The sequence below is a fragment of the Monopterus albus genome, unplaced genomic scaffold (genome assembly GCF_001952655.1).
Source record: "Monopterus albus unplaced genomic scaffold, M_albus_1.0 scaffold2.1, whole genome shotgun sequence".
Taxonomy (NCBI): Eukaryota; Metazoa; Chordata; class Actinopteri; order Synbranchiformes; family Synbranchidae; genus Monopterus; species Monopterus albus.
The window spans coordinates 1263533-1285205 of record NW_018127882.1 but is presented as its reverse complement, the minus strand read 5'-3'; the positions used below and the strand labels follow the sequence as shown (position 1 = coordinate 1285205).

Genomic DNA, 21673 nt, shown 5'->3' with positions numbered 1-21673 from the left:
TGTCCTCACTGCTAAGTGTGTGTGTGTGTGTGTGTGTGTGTAATCAAGGGGAGGGATTGAGAATGCAAGAGAGAGGTGCTCCACAAGCATCTCATTCAGACCAGCAGCAGCGGCTTATCGCGATGTTACAACGGGCGCGTTTTCTCTGATGCGAGACTCCCATCCTCATTTAATGCACATTTATGTCTCAGTTTAGCAAATTGATTTGGAGCCTTTTGTTTTTAGAATGCGTCCGGTTGCGCGCCCTCGTCCTCCCGACGCCGTGCGGTCCTCTCTGGGTCTCTGTCTCTTAGTTTTCCTCCACTTTGTCGAGGCTGCTCTATGTGGAGACTGTGTTTATAATGGTGAGTAGGATTGTTTCTTGGAGCGATGGCTGAAATAGGACATTATGTCGAAATTGCATCGGACTAGAGTGTGTTTACAGTTTAAAAATATAATTAACACCACCTGTTTGTCGTGTATGCATAATGTTAATGGACATTTATTTATATATATATTGTAAAAAGTGAGTCATCCAGTGCACAAATGAAAATATATATCAATAGGTCACTAAGGAGCATAGGCTGCAGACTGTCTCCATTGTGGTCACTTGTCATGTGTTCCCTTTTGTTTCTGGTTTTCATCAGGATCAAATAAGCAGGACTCACCGAAGAGCATCCTGGAGCAGGTACAGAAGTATGAGATTACTTATCCCATATGGCTGCATCCTTACCGACACAGGAGGTCTGCCAACACACCAGTAAGTTAGTCTGTCTCTCTCTGTTTGAGAGCCAAATAATTTGTTCTCACACATTTAAATCTTGATATGAATGAGCTATTCTGTAGTGACCTCCTGATCTGGTTTTCCTTCCAGCATCCCGCAGAGGCAGAGGTTCTGATCTCAGCTGAGGGCCAAGAGCTCAGAATACTCTTGGAGAAAAACGAGTGAGTGATTTTAGTAGAATTAAGTGCACTGCAGTGTTTTATTCATAGATTTAGATGAATTAAATGGTTGGCAACATTTGGTGCAGACTACAATATGAATGCTTCTTAGGAATAGGTCAACAAAAGAGACATAGTCCAATAGAATACCTGTATCTAATTGTCCAATCTGATTAAATCAAGTTAGAGCATCAACACTGTATCCTTAGACATCCTGGCTGGCCCCGTTTATTTGTCCAGCTGTTAGCTGTTATGCAGATACATTTAAGGTCAGTGGCCCTGTGGGTGCAGAGAGGGGAATAATTGGAGGAAAGAAGGGTGATGATTTTTTGACAACACAGGGCTGACACCCGATCTGTGTGCCTCTGCACCTAACATCCTGCAATCTGACTGAGCACTTCCTGTCCAGTAACAATGGGATGGCCATAGGAAGGCAGGAGAGTATCTGTTTAATGGACAGTGTGATCGCTGGGCGGGTGAGCAGCTCTTGAGACGTCCATGGTGACAACAAAGCTGTGGTATATTGCTTTTAAATTTAAGCCATCGCACAAGTGGAATGGGAAGAATTACAAATGAAGTCCATTTTTACCATCAAATATATGCGTTCTCTCTGCCATTCATCCACTTACAGGCACACACATTAACAAGCCATGACTCCAGTGAGTCTGACTGACCATCCCCTGAGGGATTTGCCCTCTAGCATGTAGTCACACAGATTTCCTCCTGGGCAAGGAATTTTAATCAATCACATACACAGTTTGTCTACATACAGTGGCAAGAAAAAGTGTATGAACCTTTTAGAATTTCATGGTTTTCTGCATTAATTTGTCATAAAATGTGATCTGATCTTAATCTAAGTCAAGAATACTGACGAATATGCCTAAAATAATAAAAAAAATTCTGATCTTTCATGTCTTTATATTGAACACACTCCTTCAACATTCAAAATGGTGGTGGAAAAAGTAAGTGAACCCCTGGAACTAATAACTGGTTGACCCCCCTTGGCAGCAATAACCTCAACTAGGAACTTCCTGTAGCTGTGGATCAGACCTGCACATCGTTCAAGAGGAATTTTAGCCCATTCTTCTTGGCAGAACTGCTTTAGCGCCATCATAGTCTTTGGATGTCTCCCGTGTATGGCTCTCTTGAAGTCATTCCATTGCATCTCTATTGGGTTGAGGTGTGGGCTCTGACTTGGCCACTCCAAAAGGTGGATTTTGTTTTTATGAAGACATTCTGTTGTGTTTTGGGTCATTGTCCTGTTGCATCACCCAACTTCTACCGAGTTTCAGCTGTCGTACAGACATTCTCACCTTATCCTGAAGAATTTTTTTGATACACTTGGGAATTCACCTTCCCCTCAATGCTGCAAGCTGGCCAGGCCCTGGTGCAGCAAAGCACAGATCGGGTGTCCTCCACCATACTTTACAGTTGGGATGATGTTTTCATGATGATATCCAGTGCCCTTCTTACGCCAGATGTAGTGCTGCATGTTCTTTCAAATTGTTCAATCTTTAGTTTCATCAGTCCACAAAACATTTTGCCACTACCACTGTGGAGTGTCAATGTGCTCTTTCGCAAACTTCAAACTTCAGGCATGCAGCAATGTTCTTTTTAGTAAGCAGCGGCTTCCTTCATGGTGTCCTGCCATAGACACCCTGCTTGTTCAATGTTTTACATACTGTAGGCTCATGAACACAGATGTTATCCAGTTCCAATGATGCCTTCAAATCTTTGGCTGTCACTTGAGGTTGTTTCTTTACCTCACTGATGAGTATTCATTGTGCTCTTGGTAGAGTAGCCACAGTCTCCATTTGTAGATCGTTTGCCTAACTGTAGACTGGTGAATTTTTAAAGTCTTTGAAATCACTTTATAACCCTTTCTAGCTTTATGTAAATCAACAATTCTTGATTGTAGATCCTCTGAAAGCTCTTTTTAGTGAGTCATGGCCCACATAAGCATATTCTTCTTCTGTGGAGCAAACTCAAAAGGTTTGAGTCGTTTTTATCAGTCAACGTAGCTCTAGTCCACACCTCCAAACTCATTTTCTTAACAAGACTCCAGGTATGCTAACACCTGACTCCAATTAGCTTTTTTGAGGTCATTAACTCAAGGGTTCACATACTTTTTCCACTAGCACTATGAGGTTTTTATGGTTGTTCTCAATAAAGACATGAAAGATCAAAATTTTTTTGTGTTGTTATATTAGGCACATTATATTTGTCAGTAATTAATGCAGAAAACCATGAAATTCCAAAAGGTTCACATACTTTTTCTTGCCACTGTACGTGTGATTGAAAGAGAAGGACAAACAAAGATTTGATAAAACTTTTACAGGTCTTTCAACTGAAGATTGCTCAAAGAAAGATGAAATACAATGCTGCTGAAAAATTGTTGTTGCCTTTTGGAACCATTTGTGTGCAACTTCTCAACTGGTTTTTCTGCAACAGGAAAGATGTTACATTTCTTCACTAGTGCCAGTGACTCCTGCAACAGTTAGTTAGTTAGTTTCACATCATTACACTCCTGTAATAGGATAAATACTGCTAAAAAAAAAAGTGGTTTCTAGAAATTAAAGCAGTACTTTATTATTTTCATTATAAAGCATGTGCAAAAAAATAAAATACATTAAGGTAATACAAGCAGTGTTTTCTATTAAAGAAACATCCCACATTCCAAGTATTGATCCACTAATGTACTGTGTCTAAAAGCGTTATTGATCTGGAACAAAATGTATATACAGTACTCTTTACTGCTCACTGGGATTTTGTGTTTCAGCCTTTACAACTTGTTTGCCACAAGTCACTTCTAGGAAAAGAGAAATTTTTTGGAGGGGGGGGGGGCAAAGAAACTTAAGGGTTATGTTTCTTTCAAAAACAAAATGGCAGTAATGTTTGGTAAACAAGACTCACTATTCCATGTTCACCATAATTTCTAATGTACAGTTTTGAGGTAATCGTGAGAATGTCAAGTTTCAAATAATAATCTTTATACATGTATGGTCACTTTATTAACAAGGTTACAGTGTGATGCACAAGCGAAAGCAATACCATGAAAAAACAGCAAAAAAAGGTGTAATTAATTACAAGCACCACAAAAGTCTAATTCTAAAAACTTGATTATAAATAATGCACATCAGCACTTAAAAAAGTTCATCTAAGAAATACATTTTTGCTAAACAGGAAATAGGGACATCATTTGAAATTCTTTATGCATGTTCATTTTTTGACATGATAACATTTTTAATTTTTAAGGTTGGATCAAGTTGGCACTGACATGTTATTTTGCAACATTAGAGGACAATGCTGTTGCAGATTTATATCCTAATTCAAAGACAATATCTATTAGAAAACTAGGGCTCAACCCCCCTCCCCAACCCAATAATTTATGTACAGTCCCTTTCAAAAAATGTTTTAGCATTCAAAGAAAGAGCTTGCGTCACCGGTTCTTCTTTGTAGACCCTTTATTTAGTCTGAGGTTTCACACTGGCCAGTGTTCCCCTTTCTCAAAGCCTAAACAGTAAATGCTATACTGGGACGTGGAGACCCATCTGGCTATATGTGCCTATAGGGCGGGCTGAAGACGACAGTAGTTTGTGTCAGTGAAGATCAATGTGTGAGTTTGGCGAGAAGCCAGAGAAAATTCTGCCAGTGTCCATCTCTGTGTCCTGGCTACTCCCTCGTGTCCTCATTGCCCCTACAACCATTACTCTAACATCCAGCAGATAAGGGAGAACTCATATAGTCTTGATCTTGACTTTCTGTTTATCCCCTGCTGTATTTTGCATATAATTTTTCCGTTCTCCCCCTTTAAATCATGTGCTTTTCACTTAATGTATCATTTAATCAAAACATGGAAGAAGACATGGCTCTGAAGATTTATGCACATTAGTGGCTGCAATCCAGTCTCTGCCTGGGTGTGTACATGAGTCTTTTCTTTTTTTTGTCTATGTCTGCTTGAGCTTTTATCTTAATGAAAGACAGTAGTGCGCCCATAGAGGGTTGATTTGGTTAAGAGCCAGACAAGGGCTATAGTTTGCTGACTCAGAGTTCAAATGTGAATTGAATGGATTTTCTTGTTTCCTTGTCCGCATGAATTTCTTCCTGCACTCCTGTAAGTGCAGGAACCTGAACTACGTGTGTAGTTGGGAGAGAATTATATATCATTATTCTTCCTCTCCTTTCCTCTCATCCTCGACTTGTATGTCCTCTGCTGTCCATCCTAAAAATGAGCTCCCTATTTCTTTCTCATTTCTTTTCATCCCTGTTATTCCCTAGGGGTTTAGTACAAATATCCATCTCCCACACACTCTTTGTGGTCAGGGATTGGCCACACACAGACACACACATACAGCACCCCATAAGAACACAAACAAAGCACAAAGCAGCACAGACCTGATGAATTCCAGGTTTAGGGAGCAGAGAGCAAGGGATGCATTTTCTTGTCCCTGTCTCCCTTTTGCCTATGTTTAGTCTCACAGCAGTGCAGCCCTGTGTACTCAGATGTCTTAATCTAGGGCTCGGTGTTGGCTGTGTGTTGGGGAAACGCTCACATACACGGGGATTCACACAACAGAGTGGTGGCCTCCCTGTGCATTAAAAGCCTCTCAATCATCCAGTTGCTGACTTGGTATTAGCCTGCTCCCTCCCTCCTTCCACCCGTGTGCAGTGATGTCATCTGATATTAGGAGAGAATGTGACCCACTGACCCTAATGCGTTTCCCCCCCATCCCCGTCCTCTCTGCCCTCGTCATCTCTTGAGTACATTAGCATTACTCTCCCAGCCCCTCTTTGTCATCCTGAGGCTGAACTAAGACTTTGTCTCAGCCTCACTGTCAGACTGCCCTGATTCAGCCAGTATTTCGCTGTTCAGTCCCTGCATCTGTCTGGATGCTGGGTGACATCCAACTGCAGTCATCAGAAGGTTTTTTCCAGGGGGTTGGGGGTGCTGTACTGGGTCATTCAAGGCTTGACAATAAAATTAGCATACTGTGACTTTTTTGCCATCCACTGGTTGATCAGTTCAGACTGAGTTCAAAGTGTTTTGCAAATCAGAGAAAAATGTAATGAAATTATTATCTGAATTAAACAATTACTTGATTCAGTAATTTTTTAAGAAAAAAAAAAAGCTAAATATGTGCTGGTTCCAGATTCTAAAATGTTAGGATTTGCTGGTTGTTTTTGTCAGATTTGACTATAAACTGAATGTCTTTGTGTTGCATGCACCAAACAAGAAAAATTAAGACATCTTCTTGGGCTCCCAGAAATTCTGATGGACATCTTACAGACTAAATGCCCTAATTGTCTTATATTCCCCAGAACCTAAAGGATAATGATAAGTGATTTTTTTCCCCTGCAAGTCCCATATTAAACCCACTCACTGGAAAGTGTGTGAATCCAGACCCTGGTAGAGAGATATACCCTATCCCATTTGTCAAACTGATGTGTGAAGTCGAAGATTTGTGGCCCTTGATGACATCACGCTTTTAACACTTTTAATGCGTGGGAGGTTTTTTTTTTTTTTTTTTTTTTTAGCATCCGCTTACCTTTCCACATTTAGGTGTTACTTTCACTTTGACAGAATGTTAGTCACCATAACTTATGGGTCTGTAACAACATTAAAGGATGTTATTGTGGTTCCCCGTAGGAATAGGACTGATGAACACCCCCAGAGCAGTCCTTCAAAGGTTGTAGGATAAGGATAATCACCTTTATTTGGCCAAGTATGTTACACACAAGGAATTTGTTTCCGGTACAGAACTGAGGCAGCCATCTGTGGTGCCAACTCACACCAATGGCTCTAACCATCGGCGGCAACTTGGGGGTTCAGTGTCTTGCCCAAGGATTTGACATGTGGACTGCAGGCACCGTGATTCGAACCACCAACCCTCCAGTTGGGAGACGACTGCTCTACCCACTGAACCACAGTCACCCTCAGAAGAATAAGTCAGATGAAAAACATAATCCCCAGATCCCTCACGTTACAAGTGAATGGATCACAAACATTTAAAATGAGTGAAATTAACTCCAAGGTAGCGTAAGATCGGTAAATCCTCCAGAGGTCATCTCTCCCCAGACAGGAGTGAGTTACAAAGGACTTCCACCCATGTTTTCAAACTGACCTTCAGCGATGGCTGTGTGGTAAAGCCACTGCCTGGGGAGTAGGTATACCACAGGTCGTGGTAGGATTTTGTCAGTGTATTTTTCTCTACAGGACCCAATGTTGTATGGTTTATAGGAAAATGTTTAACGATTGGAGGTCTTAAGCCTTTGTTAATCCCAGATAAAAGTGTGATGTCATCAGAGGCCATAAATATTCCACTTCACACCTCAGTTTGAAAGATGGGGTATTGTATATCTCTCTCCTGGTTTGCTTTTTCATCTGTGCTGTAGAGCTTCATTCCTAAAACTATGAAAAACACACTGGCGAGCCACACTGCTGCACTAAGACATAGAAAATCACCAGCTTTATCCTTTAACTGGTCCTTTGTTTTAGTCCCATATTGGACATGAACATACTGCCTTGGTATTTGGTACAATCCAAAGTACTCTGTGGTGTGTTTTGTGAAAAATACTACTTTAAAGATCATCTTGCAGAGATCAACATGACAGTCATGATGCTTTTTCCCTGAATTCTGATTCTAATTCTGATATTTTCACCACAGCCAGTGATTCATTTACTTGAACTATTATAGGTAACTAGTTATCTCTGAGCACCATTATCTACATACAATGGGTGTTGTTTTACAGCAACTTTAATGTAATATAGTGAAAAGCTGTATTTGACTACACCCAGATCTGGAGACAGTGGTGAGGCAAAATGAAACCGAGCAGATGGATTACACCCACGAGTTTATTTGTGGTTCTTTTGGGTGTTTCTTCAAGCCAGATTATAGGTGCATGGGTTCAGTTCTTTATGGGTCAAATGCACTGCCATTTATTACATCTACAATGGATGTGTGTTTAGTTTTTCAGTGAAACATAAAGTACTCGCATCAGAGCGTGAAAAATATATTGCAAAATTTAAATCTGTTCATCAGATTTTGTGGAAGCATGAATTATCCTTTAGTTGGTGGCTGTTGTTTATGGCATAAATTATATTTTTGTAGATTACTAGTACACACACAGTGTAAGACTTGTAAGAAAAGACTAGTAAGTCAGCGTGGTCTAACACATAAAGGAGCTGCTGACTGGCATGTCAGAATTAGAATGAAGGAGAAAAGGTTCATTATGTGTTTCCTCATGGAAGAAGTGACCATTCTTCCTGTAGAACAACTGTGGAACAGCAGCACAGTCAAGTTCAATCATCAGTCGTTCTGCCAACACGTTAGAGCAACAGAGGTTACAGAGATGAGTGGAGAACATGATGGGTATCTTTGTGAGGTTAGAGGCAGGAAAACTAGAGGAAGGCCAGATCCAAATAAGGTTAAAGGGTCAAAACGCAGCACAGTGTTATCCCGTTTAGGGTGACATCATATACATTACCACTGAGCAGTCATTTTTAAGTCTTAGACTGCTTGGGTGTGTGCATACACAGTCCCTCACAGCCCCCAACAACCTCAGAGTAGTAATCTGTTAAAGTATGGTGCAGCCGTTTTCTGTCTTGGACTGGCTTTGTGGCTGATTGTATCAACAGGCTGTCATTGTTTCAAGAGGCTTGTCTCCTTCAGGGCATCTGATGGGAGGACAAAGGAAAAATTCCCATCTTCCATTCATTTGTCTTCATCATCTTTTTTTTGAGGAATAGCTGAGAAACGGGAAATAGGAAATGTGTCATTTATCTTTCTTGCCAGATGTTAGATGAGAAGATCTGTACGGTACCTTTTTTATGCCTGTGTGCTACATACAACGCTACAGCCAGGAGAAGGTTAGCTTAGCTTAGCATAAAGACTGACATGTAGGTTTCTCTGCAGCTTGATGTCACTGCAGCTACAGCCTGTTTGATGAATCTTGAGGTGGACTGTATGAGGAAAGAGAGCAGATTCAGAGAAAACCAGCTGTGAGACGGGCGGAATTTGTGAATGAAAACAGGAAGAATGGATTGAGACAGAGTTGGAAGGAGAAAGACAGGAAAACAAGCATCTGTCTAAGATGTAAATATTGAACTGTTATGCGGACACAAGTTTGACAGAAACAGACCGAGTCCATAAATCTTCACCCAGTCACATACACACATATAATGAGAAAGAGGAATGTAATGTTTTACCACAATAAAATTAATATTTCTCTTAACATGTGCTTGTTTTCCTGATTTATTAGCCTCTTTTGTGCAGCCTGTATTGTACTAATTGATAAATTACAGTAATAGAGAAAAAAATGAAGGATATTAATAAATACCTCTATGAAACAAATGTGGCCCGGGCATACTAACATACTTAAACTCTTGGCTGTTACCATTTCCTACTTCAGCTCTCCAGAATGTGAAGGGCCATTTGGGAATGGTACATATGGATTTTGTTAGAGCCACAGGACTGTTCCACCTTTTTTCTTTGTGTTGTCCTAACTCTGAGAGGATGTTCGTCTAAATCTTTAAAGGAACCTGGTTTTTGCTCTGTCAGAATGAAAGTTTTATGAGCCGTGGGCTACTGAAGAAAGGCTGTCTTCTTCCGTTGTTTCTGTTTTTCACAGCTTTTACTCTATATTATTCACCATTACTCCACCATATTGCTGCTGTTTAAGGAGACCGAATGTCTGACAGAACATTTATTCTCTTGCTGAGCTTATGTTGTCTCTCCCCAGACAGCTGTTAGCCCCCGGGTATCAGGAAATATGGTACACTCCTGAAGGAACCCGCAAGTCCTCCTCTCCTGCAAACACTGTAAGTCTGTGAGGTAGTGTGATGTTCCGAGTCAAGGTGTAAACAAGTGTAGAAGAGAGATAAGCATCAGTGCAGTTCAAACCCAAAACACCACAGTTTCTGCCTACTTGACAAGAACCTGTGGTTGAATGGCTGTCTCTCTTATCGCTGTGTCCCCATTTCCCTGCGCAGAGAGCTGAGTGTTGAGCTTTGTTTTTGGCTTCCAGGGAAACTGTTTCTACCATGGGGCTGTTCTGGGCATGGAAGGTTCCAGCGTTGCTGTTAGCACTTGCTCAGGGCTCAGGTATGTAAGACTCCACCATGAGCTGCATTCATAAAGTTATCTAATTTTTAAAATACCTCAAAGTGGTGAAAAAGATTTCCTAGATTTTAAGAAGTTTCCCATAATACTAAACCCAACTTGGAATAAAAGGCCTTTTGGAGACAGCTCCCTTGCTCTCAGCTTCTTCAGAGCAAGAAGTAAAGACAGGAGAAAAATTTTACAGCACCACAAACAGGAAGTTTAGGTTAGATTGTCCATTGACAAGGTTTGTTACTGTTTGCACTGCTTACTCAGTGAAATAAATCTATTGCCCCATTACTGCTAATTTTACAGCCACATTTGTTTTCCAGCTGACGTGCAAAACGTTTAGCCAACAAAGCAAAGTTAATTAATACAAAGCAATTCCCTTGGTGTTGCCAGACTCAGTGATGGAATATCTGTCTACGTTATAGGTGTTTAACCTTTTCAGTTTTGATCAACTTGCCAAAAGATGGCTTAACGCTCTGAACATCACTACATCCCCTGGTAGATAATGCACAGGCATACATTAAAAAGCTTTCTTCAGGAGAATCCTAGCTGAGGAAATAAAGTTTCATTAATATGCTACCCTGGGTTTCCCACATACATGATGCCCATAAAGCCGACTGTATGTAGCTCTGCTAATTACATGTATATTAAAGTACTCATTGATAGAACAGCCATGTTACATTCCATACAAATTATAGCATTAGCTTGTTAGGACTATACAGATATCAAATAGTTTTTGTCAATGTATGCTACTTTTTAAGTCATTTTTGTAGTGTCAAAAGATCACACTTTGAAATAAGCTTAAATGTCTGTTAGTGGAAATCCGGGTGTTTAGATTTTGAATCCCAAAAGAGAGATGCTGAAATTTACAGTTTGTCAAATTGAGCAACAAATCAGCAAGAGGGTCAATTACATGTCATCAGTGATAGAAATCATTACAGTATTCATAAATGATTTGGGACTGATACTGGGAATTTCAGTAAATTCTCAAACAACATTCTTAGATATTCAGTCTAATGATTTCATGGATGAGAAGAGGCTGTATCCAAAGCCTTGGAGAACTGTTATCAAACAATGGTTGAATAGAGAAGGGGATAGAAAACAGTTATGTGCTGTGTCTTGTGTAGTCCAGTAGGTTAGTAGGTCACTGGCTCCAGTGTTGGGTCACTGAGTACAGTTTAGTATGAAGATTCTGCGTTTTCTCCGGGTGTGGCTCCAGAGCAGCTGATACATCCTCAGAGAAGAGAGACGGAAGAGAGAGAGGGGACTGCAGAGCATTGACAGAAATCATAGCCATATGTGGGGTTTTGCTGCTTCGTTGCTCTGCATCTGAACGGAAAGTAGATTAATATGTCTTTTTAATGTAGATTCTCTGGAGAAATGCAAGCACAGCACAGAGGGAGTCTGGCATGTGGGCGTTTGACCTTTCCAGATGTTTTTTACAGCTGCTCGACCTGTTTCTGTGTTTGTGTATAGACATCTGTGCTCATGAATGGTTTTGTGAAGAAGCCAGAGGACTGAGTATCGCTCTGTCTGTCCCAGCAGGCCTTCATTTATATACACTAGTAAATCACCTGAGACAAGTCGGATCAGACTAAAGTCTGACTAAAGTCTGATTCGACATGCGGCCATATGGTTTTCCCCATGCTTCAGATTGAAAGCATTGTAATGCATGTGGTAATTACTGGTGGAAATGGCATGTAATCTTCTAGTTTAAGATTTTAAAAAGATGTTTTGGGTTTTTTTTTACTGACAATGTTTGTGATCATTGATCCACATTCATTTCCTCAATCTGTAATTGGATGGAACCATCAGCACTTTGCCCTGTTTCCCCAGGGGACTGATTTCTCTGAACTCGAGCATCAGCTATGTGATAGAGCCTGTTCCTGCTTCCACGGATGCTCAGCAGCATGCTGTGTTCAGAGCTGAGAGTCTCCACCTTCCCAGTGGTAGCTGCCTGCATCACCGTGGCAACAAGGAGCACAAGGAGGGGCTTAATGACTTCATCCATGGATTTATGTCATCACGGAATATGAGAGTGAGTTCAGACAGGACAAAGAGTAACCATGTGACTGAAAAATAGTTTTGCACAGAGCATGACAATATGGTTGCTACTTATTCTGTGCTAAACTGTTCTGTTGTCATTTCCAGGAAAAAAGGGACCTGAGCCAGAATATGAAGTATGTAGAGCTGCTGCTAGTGGCAGACAAGGCTGAGGTGAGGCCTCAGTTGTGGACATGCTCATATTTATTCCCCTTTTAACCAGACAGGAACATTTTTTTATTATACCTTTAAATGTGGGAGTAAAGGATGCAGCCATTTGTGTGTGATGTCAGTTACTGCATGTGAGCAGAATTATCCCCTAAAGGATGCAGCCATTTGTGTGTGATGCCAGTTACTGCATGTGAGCAGAATTAATTATCATGAAACTATGGGAACACAGCATCATCTTTCATTGTCTGCTATGACCTTATATAGTGGCTAATGAACCTTACACATTAGTCTAATAAAACCAAATATGGAAACCGATTGCACCCATCGGTCTATTTATAGTTTATTTATTTGAAAACTTGGTAAATAACTAAGTAAGCATATATAGATTGCTGATTCATATCCTTTTTTTTTAAAAGTCCCTTTTCAGGTTTGCAAAAATGTAAAAATAAGTGTGGGTATGTGTGGTTGTGTCTATTTCAGTCTACCATGTGGGTGATTTTATTTTCAGTTTGAAAAGCATGGCCGTGATCTCACGAAGACCAAACTGAAACTATTGGAAGCTGCAAACTTGGTTGACAAGGTAACATGATGTGAAACACAAAAACCACAAACTGACACTCAAGTTTGTCACACCTATATTTAGTTGTTAGTGTTAAAATTACATACTTGTTCCTGTCTGCCCACACCCACAGTACTACAAGGCGTTGAACATCCGTGTGGCGTTGATTGGATTGGAGGTGTGGACCAGCCAGGACATGATCAATGTGTCGGATAACCCACACGGCACTCTGGCAGCGTTCCTGTCCTGGAGACGCAAACAGCTCCGTGAATTCCCAAATGACAATGCTCAGCTCATCACGTTAGTGTCGCTCACTCTCTAGACCAGTTGTCATTCTTCAGTCTCTCCGACACTGGAGTTCCACTATCTCCTTTAAGCTCTCTGCCTCCATGGGGCAGATCACTCACTTGAGTTCATCTTCACTGTGTGAGACAATGACAACCAGCAGTTGTCCAGTTGGAGCTAATCAGCAGTGGCATTTTTGTCTCCAGGGGGACGTCATTCCAGGGCACCACCATCGGCCTGGCACCTCTCAAAGCCATGTGCTCCGACTACCAGTCTGGTGGAGTGAATACGGTGAGGGACAACTGTAAACAAACATCAGTCCAAGGTCTTTTCATCAAGTGTAAATCAAGAAATTCTACCCATCAGGAGACATCATCACTTTACTATCAACAAAAGCAACATGCACCATTTTCTGCAAACACAATTACTGTTAATTAGTTAATAGTTATTGGAAATAGGTTCTAATTTTTGTCTGTTACTGGGATGGAACATCAGCATGCATCTTAAAGAGTAGATCTTTGTCTCCCCTCCTCACTATAGGACCACTCAGAGTCAGCTGTTGGTGTTGCAGCCACTATGGCGCATGAGATGGGCCACAACTTTGGCATGAACCATGACAGCCCAGGCTGCTGTCAGGCAAGAGCAGAGGATGGGGGTTGCATCATGGCCGCTGCTACTGGGTACAACACCCAAATTACTATCATATACTGTATATGGTTAGCTAAAAAAGCTGTTGGCTATAGCTAAGAAACAAAAGAAAAACATGATTTACATACTGTATTTGTGCTTCTTCCAGACACCCATTTCCACGTGTATTTAATGATTGTAACCAGAAGGAGCTGAAGAGTTACCTGAGCTCTGGAGGGGGGAAGTGTCTCTTCAACTTGCCCAACACCAGAGCCATGTATGGAGGGCAGCGCTGCGGCAATGGTTACCTAGAGGATGGAGAAGAATGTGATTGTGGAGAAGAAGAGGTCAGTGTGTGTTTGTGACATGTCTCAGGATTGTTTATCTTGGATGTTTTTGCCAGGAACTACAACTCACTTCTTTGTGTAGGAGTGCACCAGCCCCTGCTGTAATGCCAACAACTGCACTCTGAAAGCTGAAGCCGAGTGTGCCCATGGTGTCTGCTGTGACAACTGCAAGGTACTAACAGAACAATCTGAAGGTCATGTAAACAAAGTGCAACACAAAAACCAGTCCTGCCTCCCATGAAGAATGCATCCTCAGAGCAAAGTCTTACTATTAGATCAACACTGTAGCACCTGCATCAGTGAATTTTTTTCTTTGATTCTTTGTTCTAGTGTTTCTTAAACTTATTGTCCCCGTTTAGTTGAAGAGCCCAGGGGTGCTGTGCCGCGCTCCCTCGGGGCCATGTGACCTGCCAGAGTACTGTGATGGGAAGGCAGAATCTTGTCCTGCTAACTTCTATTTGCTGGATGGTGCGTCATGTGCAGGCGGACAGGCCTACTGTTACACCGGCATGTGTTTGACCCTGGAGCAGCAGTGTCTGTCACTGTGGGGACGAGGTGGGTAAACTGGACATTTATAACCTGTCCACATTTTGTTCCAGCATGGAATATATTTGGGGAATACCAATTTTTGATTTCCAGTAAAGCATTTAGAATCCCATAAATCTGACTTTAAAGATCACATTATTCCACAGTCCAATCTAATGTTATTCTCTTATTTGACCAAGTACAGTTACATAGTTTATCATAACTGAAAGACTTTAGAGTGTCTACTGATGGGCGACACAGAATTGGGGTCACTGAATTGGTTGATGAGTATGAAAATGATCTGAATCATATTGTATGTTGTGGCCTTCACAGTCTGAGCCCAATTGAACACCTATGTGAGATTTTGGAGTGATGTGTTAGACAGCGTCTCCACCACCATCATCAAACTACCCAGTGAGGGAATATCTTTTGGAAGAATGGTGTTCATCCCTCCAGTGGAGTTCAGAGACTTGGACAGTCAATGCCAAGGTGCACTGAAGCTGTTCTGGTGGAACATGACGGCCCAACTCCTTACTGAGACACTTTGTGTTGGCTTTTCCTTTTGTTCATCAAAAAAATGGCATGGGTTTTGAGTGGAATAACAAAGTAGAATCATACAGCAGTGTTCTATAGTTTTAATAGTATGATGGGATTATATAATGTTTATGGAGAGAATCGTTTTAATATAGCCTTGCTCATAAAGTTGGATATAAGCAAAATGTTTACCATCAGATCATTTCATAATTTATATTAAAGCATTTTGTATGTTGAAGCAGAGAGGCTGCTGGGTATGTTATTGTTATTGGACAGTGTTCACATTCTCTCTGGAGAGCCCTTGTACCACGGGGGCCGAACAGAACAGTAGAGGACACTATCTGGTCACATAACACACTGTGCATGCATTTACAGTATGTTTACATGTTACTGAGTTTGTGTGTGTGCAGCATTATTTATAGGTTTTTGTGCATTGCCTTTCTTCCAACCACAGATAGTCATCCAGCTCCGGACCTGTGTTTTAAGAAGGTAAACGAAGCTGGGGACATGTATGGGAACTGTGGCAAAGATGAGTTTGGGAAATACAGGAGCTGCAAGGACAGGTGACAACCAAAACATTTTGATTCATCTAGTACCTCAGTTCAAGGAGGGTATCTGACTTTCCTTCACAGTCAAATTTTTAGCATTTTGAGTGAGTGTTTACTTCCCATTGATGCATGATACCATTTTTATAATTTATGCCAGGGATGCAAAATGTGGGAAAATCCAGTGTTTAACTTTAGCCGCCAAGTCCATTGAAGACAACGCTGTTGCCATAAAAACCACAATCACTGTGGGCAACCAAAGGATCCAGTGTGTGGGAACACATGTGTGGCAGGAAGAGAAGGAGGCACAGGGAGACACGCTGGACCCAGGACTGGTCATGGCGGGCACCAAGTGCGGTGATGGTTCGGTGAGATTCATGGAGATTAACTTTTTTTTTACTTCAGTATTTATTTGAGATGTCAAATATCCACATTTAATTGCTGTCATTTGTGATTTTCCTGAAGTAAAATTCTACCACTCTGATTTTTGCTTTGTTCCTCATGCCTTGCTTTTTTTATTATTATTATTATTTAACAGATTTGCTTTGATGGAACATGCCGCAATGCATCTTTTCTCAGAGCTGATGAGTGCAATGCCAAGTGCCATGGACACGGGGTAAGTTTCTATGAGTGAGGAACGTTGTTGTGAGATGGATTTCCTAGGAGTGTTGGGGAAGGTCTGGCTGCTGTTCCACTAATAAGGAGAATGACAACATTGGCAGTGGTGCAATAAGTATTGAAATTCTTTGCTTAGTTAAAATTAGCAACACAATGTAAAAACAATCTGTTACATCCATTATCTAAACCGCTTATCCTGAAGAGGGTTGCAGGGGACTAGAGCCTATCCCAGCTGGCACTGGGAGTGAGGCAGACAACCACACTCACTCCTAGGGGCAATTTTAGAGTCAACCTAAGCTGCATGTCGTTGGACTGTGTGAGGAAGATGGAGTACCCAGAGAGAACCCACACAGGCACAGGAGAACATGCAAACTCCACACAGAAAGGCCCCGGGTCGGCCGGGGCTCGAATCTGAAACCTTCTTGTTGTGAGGCGCTTATAAATGACTGAAAATACCTTGCAGTAGCTCTGATACTAGATTTATTTGTGGACATGATTTTGAAGTACTTCTAAAATGTAATTCACCCCAGCACCTGCGTGTCAGTGGGACAGATTTAAGCATTGATAACTTTAATGGGTACTATGTTCTTTCACCAGCTGTGTAACAACAAACACAACTGCCACTGTGACTCGGGCTGGGCTCCTCCTCTGTGTGACCAGAAGGGATCAGGTGGAAGCGTAGACAGTGGAACTGTCATCGGCCACAGTGAGAAACCTTTTTTTTAAAAGTTTAAAGTATTTCTTTTTAATTATACTTCTTTTGGACTGTTGTTTACTTCATATTCCATCCAGCAGGCAGCCACCTTCCAGTCCTACTGGTCCTCATCCTGCTGCTCTTTGTGGTTTTTGCTTTGGCTGCTGGACTATGGTACTGCTACAGACATAAGCTCCAACCAATGAAAACTTCAGCTCCACCACCAGTGCCAAGGTAAGTCCATTTAAAGTATTAAAAAGTAATAACTGGCATTATACTGAACAGCAGTCTGTAGGCAGTGTGTTTGCTTTATGAATTTCTAATTCTATTTTCTTCCACAGCTGTTCTGTTGCAGACAGGGACAAGGCTGTTTGCACCAATGGTCATGTCAATCCAACATTCTTGCTACAGAAACAGAAGTCAGACCAGATGGTACAGAAACCCATGATGACCCAAAAAGTGCCATAGTGCTCTGTCATTTGTGAATATTAGAATAAACCACTGTTGCTTGTGTTCTCCTGTAGGGGAAATCCTCTCCTCATCCGAGCCCGTCTTGCTCAGCTCAATCAAGAAATGCTATTGTGCGTCCAGCAGTGAAGCCTCCTCCGTTACCTGCATATGCTGCAGGGCAGACGGAGCAGACACCTCAGCCTCACTTCCAGCCTGTGGCTCCTCCTCAGAGGCAGTACTCTCCCCAGCCATACACTCCACCTTCCTTTAAATCCGCACAGCTGACCGAGCAAAGGCGAAACCAGGCTCCTCCACCACGATCAAAACCTCCACCTTTATCTACCCTGAACACCAAAAGCCACCCATCGCCTTCAACAGGACCTGAAGTTCGACCAGACCCCCCGAACAGGCCTCCACCACCTTGTCCTCTCAACATGCCCTCAGTGGTGAATATGTTTTTATGTAGAGCTATAGGCAGATGTTGTTTTTGTGAAGTGAACATGAAATGTTTAACTTGTCATTTTCATGTAGCAACAACATCAAGTGAAAGGCCTACAGGTTACCACAAATGGCCTGCGGAGGGGAAAACCTGCTTTGGCTCCATCTAGTGGACAGAAAAATCAAAACAGGTAATTCATCTCACTTTTTTTTTATGTCAATCTATGAAAACCTCTTTTTAACTTCTTATTTCTTTGCCTCTTTTAGAACCTAAACTAAGATATCAGGGAGATGCTGAGGACCACCACTTATTGCCAGTAACAGACAGCCTTTTCTCAGCTGTCTATTTAGCAGCTGGCCAAGAAAATGTGGAAGTGGGATAAGATGAAAACTTGACACACTTGGTCTGTGAACTGCAGTATATTTATACTGATTTGCAGTCAGGGAAACCCGTTTTACAGCAGGTTGTGGAACATATGACAACAAGTATGTTTTAGGTCTAAGATTTAGGCTTAACTAGTGTTTTTCAAATGAGCCCTTTGCATCTGCTGTGAATTTAAGAACTTTTTTTGTGATTATTGATCCTGATGCTAATAGAAATGTGAAATGATTCCGTGTGTGTAAGCAGTGTTGAAACACTGTTCCTGGAGTATTTATTCACAAAGCAAAGAAATGTTTACAGTATAGCCTATGTACTAAACATGATGCCTCTGAAAGAACATCAGCTGTAAAAGGTTATCTTATATTAAGAAAAGATGCCAACAGAGAAGTGCTTTTTAATGTGTGAATAATAATGGACTTTTCACTAGACAAGACAAGACAAGTTAAAAAACAGCATTGATATTGTTGTAGTGTTGCACTTTTAATATTCTTTTTAGTGTCAAGTACACATCCCTGGAAGTGTGTGTTAAAAAAATACACCGGTCAGCCACAACATGAAAACCACTGACAGGTGAAGTGAATAGCACTGATTGTCTTGTTACAGTGGCACCTGTCAGGGGTGGGGATTTATTAGGCACCAAGTGAACAGTCAGTTTTTGAAGTTGAAGCCTAAAGCCGTTTTCAGATAGGTGTGCTCACAGAGCGCTGCAGCCAAGTTGAACTTTTTTTAACTTCAGTGCGGCGTGCAGGGATGATACCCATGCTCAGCACAGCGCAGCACAGATACGTTCTTGTATCACGCATTGCACAGATATGAATGGGTTGGATAGCTGAGCGAAGCACCCGCCGCATCCTATCTGAAAGCCACTTAAGGATCTCAGTGACTTTGACAAGGGCCAAACTGTAATGGTTACACAACTTGGTCAGAGCATCTCCAAAATGACAATCTGTAAAAATGGAAACATGGCTACTGTAATAAGACAGTGAGAAAAAGCGTGGCAGGTGGTAGCGGACCTACTGAATGCATTAAGTTGCCTAAAATACACATTTTCTAACCACTGTTCTTAGCCGAAACCATATGTTACTCAGGAAATATACCATGAATATTAATAACAATCACCATTGGATTAGCATTTGTTGGATATGTGTAAAATTATGTGTGTTGATATATCAACTGTCTTTACATGCTTGAAAGAATAAATAAATCAAATCAAATCAAAATATTAATGTAAATGTGAATGAGGCTGAAGTAGTTCATGAAAAAAAATGAAAAGTAGGCTGTTGATCAAAGTGACAAGGCAATTCCTTGAACTTGGCATTTTAATTTTTTTGCTAAAAATGATTTTGGATAACTGGGAAATCCCGGCTTTGTGCAGTACCCCCCAGATCTCAGTCTGACTGAGCATCTGTGAGAGGTGCTGAGAACAATAGTGCAATCCACGGAGGCCCCACCTCCCAACTTACAGTGCTTAAAGGATCTGCTGCTGACGTCTTGGTGTCAGACACCAGAGGACATCTTCGCCTTTGTGTCCGTGCCTTGATGGGTCAAAGCGATGGGACCCTACACAGTATTAGACATGGTTTTAATTTTGTGGCTGATCAGTGTAGTTACATCCTTCAGTGAAGCACCAACTAGTAATAGCCACTTTCAACCCTATGAGTACTTGATACTAGAAAGGGTTCTGGTAAAGTATCACTCTAAGGTGATCATTTGAATAAACACTTAACTTTTCTCAGCTGTGTCACTGACAATCAGTGATGAACTTGCCTTTGTCCAGGCCAATATTTCAAGTAATTTCACAGTAGGAACTAAAGTAAGCCAGAGTTTTATTTAAAAATAACAAACATCTGAAAATTGCATCATAAATTTGAATCATTGAATATATGTGTCTAAAGTGGTCACTAAAACTGTTCAGTGCAAGTTCCCTCAGGACCAAAATACCATGTAGTTGCTATTGTGTCACATGACTGTAAGCTACTGCTTGGGGGATGAACCGGTTTTATCTGTAATATGGAATTACAGTCTGTCAGCTGGCATGTTTTACTTTCCTAGCTACACCGACCTATGCAAACTCAGGCACTGTGCAACACTGTATCTGCAACTGGAATTCAAATGAACATATGGAAAAGTAAAAACATACAACAATAAATGTAATTCTTTGTATTTTGTCAATACAAACAGCATGACTGTGTTCATACCAGGATTTAAACACTTACTTTGTAGATTAATAAACAGAACTTACTGATAAGGCAACATTGAGGCAAAAGAGCTGGTGTGCAGGGGTTCTAATGAGGGAGATGGGAACAGGTGTGTAGGTAGGTGGGGAAAGTCGTGATTGGAACGTGAGCAGGTGGATCTGAGACTCAGGTGAACAGGAGAGCAGGAAAGTCAGAGGACATCTGATGGGCGGAGGGATAGTGAAAGGAGACAGGGCAGAAGGACAAAAACCGAAAGAGATTCAGTTTCTGTTGATGTGATGGGTAAAAAATAGGTCAGCTGGGAAACAAAAATTATATCACAGTATCTTTGTTTTATAACTTATAAAACCATACTCTTTAATTTTAGTTTATATTTTATCCACCTGGGGGCAGTGCAACAACCTGTAAACAACATAAAGTTGATATGGAGAGCCTGTAAGAAAACTGGTTAAATTACAGATATGGAGCAACACTGGTATTTTTTTTTTAGAAACTTGTTTGTGGCCACCTGAAGAATCCAAGTTTGTTATTTACTATCCTTTTGTTTTGGTGTCCAGCAGCTACTGAGGGAAATCTCTGTCGCTGCTAAATGACCCACTCACCAGTTAGTCGCAATCGCCTTGTCTGCTTTTGGTGACAGACGGGTAGTGTAAAGTGGGTTTATCAGGGCTTATTCTGTGAAAACAGCTGCCTTCTCTCTCTAAAAACCTGATTAGAGCCTTAAGACTAAATCAAAACAGTATAGCTGTGAGCCTAAAAACCAAAATCCATGAGCTAGAAGAGCTAAAGGGGAACAGCAGAGCCGGGAGAAAATTCTCTTTGGGCTTATTACTACAAGCAACACCTTTCACAATAGTCATTATTGTTAAAAGTGATTATAGCAGCTTTAAAATAATATAAGTGCATTTGCTGGACTGACCAAACTCACAAGAACAGACTTATTTTAATTGTAAAACTCACCAGCATGTTTTCATTAAGCATTTATTTTAAGTGAACATAGCTGTAACTTGTCACATTGTTTTATTGTCAGTAATCTAGTCTACAACAATAAACAGATGAATGCCAAATGGAAATAGTGCATTTTTAATACTTCCTTGATTCACATTTAGGTGGAAACTTTTTCTTTTGTGGTTGTGTCATTGCAGATCTGTAAACTTAAGCTGCCACAGGTTTAACTAGTATTTTGTGCCTTTCCCTATGTCCCTTTTAACCGTTTAAAAAAAAAATTA

At 41.1% G+C, this 21673-nt stretch overlaps 1 protein-coding gene and 1 long non-coding RNA gene across 3 annotated transcripts; one reads left to right on the top strand and one right to left on the bottom strand.

Annotated features, from left to right (window-relative positions):
- The first annotated feature begins 21 nt into the window (after positions 1-21).
- On the top strand, positions 22-19428 carry adam19b (ADAM metallopeptidase domain 19b). Of its 2 annotated transcripts, none has more exons than XM_020591836.1 (23): positions 22-344; positions 627-739; positions 854-924; positions 9661-9739; positions 9946-10022; positions 11865-12066; positions 12180-12245; positions 12751-12822; positions 12935-13101; positions 13293-13377; positions 13627-13766; positions 13883-14060; positions 14143-14232; positions 14420-14615; positions 15574-15682; positions 15825-16032; positions 16203-16280; positions 16880-16988; positions 17078-17210; positions 17318-17408; positions 17501-17872; positions 17958-18055; positions 18132-19428. In XM_020591836.1, the coding sequence occupies exons 1-23, from the start codon at positions 227-229 to the stop codon at positions 18136-18138; spliced, it is 2859 nt and encodes a 952-aa protein (XP_020447492.1). In that variant the 5' UTR covers positions 22-226; the 3' UTR covers positions 18139-19428. The 2 variants fall into 2 exon arrangements, with proteins under 2 accessions (XP_020447492.1, XP_020447482.1); XM_020591826.1 differs by having other exon boundaries at positions 17075-17210.
- Positions 13287-20566, bottom strand: LOC109955589 (uncharacterized). The gene is made up of 4 exons (XR_002274286.1): positions 20489-20566; positions 14131-14235; positions 13938-14021; positions 13287-13360 (listed from the first exon to the last, which is right to left on the bottom strand). It is a non-coding gene; the product is annotated as an uncharacterized LOC109955589 (long non-coding RNA).
- Positions 20567-21673: the final 1107 nt, after the last annotated feature.

Excerpts from the sequence above, each read along its gene's own strand:
- adam19b (XM_020591826.1), top strand. The coding sequence starts at position 227 with ATGCGTCCGGTTGCGCGCCCTCGTCCTCCCGACGCCGTGCGGTCCTCT. Across the intron at positions 16,281-16,879 it reads CCAAGTGCCATGGACACGGG|CTGTGTAACAACAAACACAA; the intron begins GTAAGTTTCTAT and ends TTCTTTCACCAG. Across the intron at positions 17,211-17,317 it reads GCTCCACCACCAGTGCCAAG|CTGTTCTGTTGCAGACAGGG; the intron begins GTAAGTCCATTT and ends TTTCTTCCACAG.